The following is a 6,409-nucleotide window of genomic DNA, read 5'->3' as shown; positions in this document are numbered from 1 at the left end:
CCTAACAACGCCCCTTAGCTGTTATAAATTCACTGTAAACCACGGCTTCTTGGGGCTTATTGCTTTTAAAAAAATAATGTTCAAGGGGAGCCTTTGACTGGAGCTTAGTTAATGTCAGAAAATTGTGAAATATGGAAAACTAACAGTTTTTGCCTTACAGGTGCTGTAAATGATAATAACAAATATCAATTTTCACACTAAGCTTACCCCTGGCTTTTGTAAACCTAAAAGTAACGTTCTTAAGATGTTAGGAATTTAAAAAACGAAATAAGGAGAACATCCATTCTGTGTGGAAAATATGATTATTCTGTTTTGTCCATCAAAAAATTATCGTTAGACAATGTTTTTATTAGGTTGTAACAAAAAAAAAAAAAAGAAGAAGAAAGAAACGTTTATGGGTGCACAAAACGTTCCTAGAACATTAGGAATTAGTTAAAGTTATGGGACCCATACCCTAACGTTAGGGTATCGTTCTGTGATTGGTACTTTTCTGCTGAGTCACGTCGAATAGACGAAGTAATCTTGACGTAGGGAGGATAGAAGGGCGCGTCTCTGATTGGCTCGCCGCTTCGACACGTGAGGCGGTAACTTTCATATGTCTCAAGTGAACATCTGGAAGAGGTTACTCGCGCTGCTGTTCACTCTAGGAGTATCTCAGAGTACGACTGCAACTTCAACATGTCTTTCGTAAAAGTGGAGGAGAAAAGTGACTTTTCTTATCACAACTTGCCTTACGGAGTTTTCTCCATGCCGGATAATGTGAGTAACTTTATTCACTCCTGGGAATGAAAGTATGTTTGTCTGAACTGAATTACTCAAGTCTTGTTATGTAATAAGATCGTGTTTAGCTTTATAAAATGACTAAATGATGTTACTCGGAATATTAATACTTCCGCTGCAATTCTGTGTGGATACAAGGTTTCAAAGGTCAGAATGGACATTGAAAATCTGCATTCATGAATTTAAAGTAAACTCTTTTATTGACAACCAAGCTTTATTGGCACGACTGTCAGCGTTTCTAATACTGACAAAGCATATAGTATTTAAAGTAGTCAATATAAAGACATAAAAAAAAGTTTTTGGAACATGCTGGAGAACATGATCTGTCATAAAAGCAAAAGAAATCCAAAGACATTCTGAAATCCATGCAAAATGTTAAATTCAGCAAGATACTTTTTAACTTGTATACAATGTTTGGATATAACAGCCCAGGCACAGAATTGGCGTTGCCATTGGAGACCAGATTTTGGACCTCAGTGTTATCAAGCATCTTTTCAATGGACCGGCTCTTGTGCATCATCAGGATGTTTTTGAACAGGTGAGCTCCATACAGTGGCGGCTCGTGGGTTTTAAAATAGAGGAGGCACACTAATTGTATTGGTCTGGGATCCCTGCCGATTATTATTATTTCCTTAACCACTTTAAAATGGCTTTTTGGTTGCTTTTAGTCAGAAAACGTAAAGAAAACGACATACATACAGCAAGATAATATAACTTCACTTACCTGGCCTATCACTTGAAGCAAACATCCATCCCTTCTTAAAAGTCTGTTAAAAGAGAGCTGCCTGTTGCGCCATTTAATTAAGCCGACTGCTGTAGCCTATATCCAGCTTAGGCTGTCTTCCTTAAATTTGTATATACAGGTGCATCTCAATAAATTAGAATGTCGTGGAAAAGTTCATTTATTTCAGTAATTCAACTCAAATTGTGAAACTCGTGTATTAAATAAATTCAATGCACACAGACTGAAGTAGTTTAAGTCTTTGGTTCTTTTAATTGTGATGATTTTGGCTCACATTTAACAAAAACCCACCAATTCACTATCTCAACAAATTAGAATATGGTGACATGCCAATCAGCTAATCAACTCAAAACACCTGCAAAGGTTTCCTGAGCCTTCAAAATGGTCTCTCAGTTTGGTTCACTAGGCTACACAATCATGGGGAAGACTGCTGATCTGACAGTTGTCCAGAAAACAATCATTGACACCCTTCACAAGGAGGGTAAACCACAAACATTAATTGCCAAAGAAGATGGCTGTTCACAGAGTGCTGTATCCAAGCATGTTAACAGAAAGTTGAGTGGAAGGAAAAAATGTGGAAGAAAAAGATGCACAACCAACAGAGAGAACCGCAGCCTTATGAGGATTGCCAAGCAAAATCGATTCAAGAATTTGAAATTACTGAAATAAATGAACTTTTCCACGACATTCTAATTTATTGAGATGCACCTGTATAACGTTACTGTTTGAATAACAGCTTGGTAAATCTGTTGGCGATTAAATATTCAATATCGCTTCTCATAAGTACTTGGTACATTATCAACATTTTCACCTCAAAATTATGGGGAAGCTGTGCCTCCCCTGCCTCCCCCGACGAGCCGCCACTGGCTCCATATAGTTTTGTATTAAACATTATGGATTCTTTTGCATCCTTATGCTTTTTTTTTCTGCTTCATCAAAGCCCACACTCAATGCTTTTATGGCTCTGGGTTATGATGCTTGGAAGGAAGCGAGAAAGTGCCTCCAGATGCTTCTGGCTGCAGACGAGTCCATGCTGCGTGATGATGTCAGTTTAAGAAGCCGGTAAATGTCCCTCATACAATATGGATATTTAATTTCGTTAGTGTACTTATTACTGCATAAGTATGCGCTGTATACTGCCTATATATAGAACAGTACATATGCAACATTTTAAATAGTAGTATGCAACTATGCATTTATCATTTTTTATTTATCATTATTTATTGTTATTATTTATTAATAATAAAATAATTAATGCAGTAATAATATTATTATTAGTTATTATTTTATATAATTAGTTCATTAATTTATCGATTTAAAAGAGAAAGCTGAAGGAATGTTTTAATTATTATTATTTTATTTATTAATTAATATTAATTTATTTTAAACCAGAAAGCTGCAAAAAGTTTTATTTATTTATTAAAATCAGGAAGCTGAAGAAAAGTTCATTATGGCATCTTGTGTGTGTGTGTGTGTGTGTGTGTGATTTGTGATCTCCAGGGCATTTGTTCAGCAGAGTTCTGCAATGATGCATCTCCCAGCTGAGATCGGTGAGTGTGAAAGTCAAACACATAGCCTCAAACTCCATATTTCCATATAACAGGACCATATTTCATATACAACTCATGTTTCAACTCTTTTCCTCAATATAGATTTAAAGTTAACATTGCCTTTTGCAACAGTTTAACTTCCATCATCTAATATATTTCAGAATTAAACAGTAAATGCATCTAGAATAAATGTACAGCGGGACTTATTATTATTTTATCCATAAGGAATTGATTGGATCATGAAAAGTGGTGTTATACAGCAGAATTAAGACTGGCGGTGAAGAGGGATCTCTGATGTCTGCCAAATATAAAGCTGTGGCCGAGCAGGTTATTACATTTTGATGAAAGATTATAAAGACAAACATTTTTCATTGGCAGAACATGCACTGGTCAATAATACATACATCAACACTTTGAAGTTGTCTTTAAAGCAGTCAATGCTCTCTGAAATTGACTAGTGTCTTTAAAGTTGTCCTGTAGAGTACAGAACTCATGATTCTGTTTCATAAAGACCACTAGAGTGCACTGTTCACTAACTATCGCTGTCAGAGCCATTCAGAAACCCTCTCATGCCATGAAAGATTACGGCCTTCTCTTTGTTCTGCATTATGGGTGTTGATGTTTTCCTATGTTTTTTTGTTTTTTTTCACTACAGCCATTTTTCTCTAGTAGGGTAGCACTGATTTAAAAACAAACAATCAAACAAACACACATTTCTATACTGTATAGACAGCCAGCTTTTATTAAAACCTCATCTTGTTAGCAGTGAATTACCTCACTAACTTATGCAGTTACTTTAGCATTTATTTTTATTGATAAATATTTCAATACTTATTTATATTTTATAATTATTTATGATCATTATAATTATAATAATTATTGATCGGTCTTTCTTGCTCTTTAGCATGTAATTATGCATATAATTGTGTTATGAGCACACTTCATTAATAAATAAGGACAGATAGCTGCCGCTAGAAGAAGAATAATTAATTGTGAATTGAATAATTAATTTTTTTAATATTTTTGAAAGAAATCTTTTATGCTCACCAAGGCTGCATTTATTTGATAAAAAACTAAAATATTGTTACAATTTAAAATAACTGTTTTCTATTTGAGGATATTTTAAAATATAATTTATTCCTGTGATGCAAAGCTGAATTTTCAGCATCATTACTCCAGTCTTCAGTGTCACACGATTCTTCAGAAATCATTCTAATATGCTGATTTGCGGCTGTTATTATCATTATTATTTATGCTAAATGATTAATAATGTTTTTTTGTTTGCTATATTTAAATAGAAAATTTAAATTGTAATAATATTTCACAATATTACTGTTTTTACTGTATTTGTAATCAAATAAATGCAACCTTTATGAGCAGAAGAGACTTATTTCAAAAACATAAAAATGGTAATTATTCCAAACTTTTCACTGGTAGTGTATATATTTATTTTTATGTAAATAATTTGCTTTTTTTTAATTTTGTCTGTTCATTCCAACACTGTATTACTTTCTTTTTCCATGAAACCTCTCTTCCAGACCTCTTAAATCACAGAAACATTGCGTCAGATGTTGCATAATTTATACCAAATGTCATTAGATATCAGCTGTCACATGACCAATTAAAAACTGAAAATTACGATTGAGATTTGAGGGCAACAGCGGAGGTAGCGGTTATCGGTGAATAACTAAAATAAATGGAAGTTTCAGTCATAAATGTATAATTCATTTTCTCACACAAAGCGAGAGGATTAGTTACTGATGACAGAACTTTCATTTTTGGTTGAGATGTTTCTTTAAATGTAGTGCACCAGAAACAGAACTGAATAAACCTGAGCAGAAGTCTGACGCAGAGGGTTAAGACAAATTGTGGTTTTTGACATGTGTTTACTCCTCATTAAACCCCCGTTTTTTTCCATCATCTTTTATTCTCCCTTCTCTGCAACAGGCGACTACACAGACTTTTACTCATCGAGAGATCATGCCACCAACGTTGGAATAATGTTCCGTGGAAAAGAAAATGCCTTGATGCCCAACTGGTACGTGACAGCCTATTAATATTCCTTACCCTCTTAAATACTAACATCCGAAGCAAGCGTGCAGCCGAAACACACCATCACCGGCTCCTGTGCTGACTTCATATTTCACTCATCTTTTGAGTTACTAACCATATACGTACGAGTTTTAAAGACCCAGCAAAATTCCTGTAAGTTATTCCCATAAACACTCGCTTTATTCTTTCCCAGCATACGCCTGTCAGGCTAAATAATGCACCTGCGCATTTTCCAGCTCGCTGTGAAAAACGTCTTTTAGCAATAACTCTTCCCTCCGAAACAGAACTGTATTTCTTGTCACATTTTCACTTACAAGGCCCAGAGAGGGAGTCATTCACCCGGAGACAGAACTAAGGAAGAGGGACGTTTTCTGAAATTTAATTTCGGCAGCTTGCCTACCTGAAGTTCCCCTCGGCTCAGTCAATCTGTCAGCGGGCCTTTCCAAACGCGTGACACTTCTTCAGGAAAGAATGAGAATTAGTCTGGAGGAAAATCTATAGTTGATTTACATTGGGCTTGAAGCCGTGGGCCTGAGCTGGGCTTTTGAGGTCGGGGTGATTTCTGGAGTAGGATTTGAAGTGTAGTTCACCCAGAAGTGTAAATTCTGTCAATATTTACTCTGTCGCTTCAAACCTGCATGCTGTTATTTTTTTTGTTTTAAACACATTTTTGAAGAGTCTTTTTACTTTTTGCTCTTTTCTCTACAAAGAATTTCAACTGAAGTGAAAGAGTTAAGTCGAGGAAGATATAGTGAAATTAACTTTCACCTCCATTAAAAGCATATCTGAAATAATATGGTGTAAAGAAATGGCATCAGAGTGAATAGGTAGAGAACCAATGTTTTGTTTTGTTTTTTAATGTGATAAATGCTTAATATTTTTATTCCTCTGTTATAAATAGTTAAATTATTTGCTATTTTTAAGAGTTGTATGTGGAAGCCTAAATGCATAATATTAAGGTAATCAATGTGTATTTACTCTAAACATTAAGTGGAATTCATTTATATATTCATTTGTTTTCTTTCATTGTTTGTTTCTTTATATATATATATATATATTACATAGAAAAAGTCTTAGATCTTTGAGTTCAGCTCATGACAAATGGGGGCAAAAACAAAAGTGTTGCGTTTATAATTTTGTTCAGTGTATAAATATACTTAATATATGAACATAACATATTTTTCTAAAATATATACATGCATGAGTGTTTATTTATATATACATAATAAATACACACAGCACACACACATATATTATGTACACAAAAACTTTTATTTTGGATGCA

General features: G+C 34.3%; 1 protein-coding gene across 1 annotated transcript in view; it reads left to right on the top strand.

Annotated features, from left to right (window-relative positions):
- Window positions 1-544: 544 nt before the first annotated feature.
- The window catches only part of LOC107691923 (fumarylacetoacetase-like), a 24,454-nt gene continuing 18,589 nt past the window's right edge, over window positions 545-6,409 (top strand). The window contains 6 exon segments of the mRNA XM_016490807.1: window positions 545-644; window positions 647-759; window positions 1,208-1,318; window positions 2,463-2,584; window positions 3,023-3,072; window positions 5,020-5,110. Coding sequence (XP_016346293.1) covers window positions 596-644; window positions 647-759; window positions 1,208-1,318; window positions 2,463-2,584; window positions 3,023-3,072; window positions 5,020-5,110 — 536 coding nt within the window. The 5' untranslated portion in view covers window positions 545-595.

Source organism: Sinocyclocheilus anshuiensis, unplaced genomic scaffold (assembly GCF_001515605.1).
Source record: "Sinocyclocheilus anshuiensis isolate Anshui unplaced genomic scaffold, SAMN03320099.WGS_v1.1 scaffold45, whole genome shotgun sequence".
NCBI lineage: Eukaryota > Metazoa > Chordata > Actinopteri > Cypriniformes > Cyprinidae > Sinocyclocheilus > Sinocyclocheilus anshuiensis.
The sequence above is the reverse complement of the archived record's forward strand: the minus strand, read 5'-3'. Positions and strand labels throughout refer to the sequence as shown.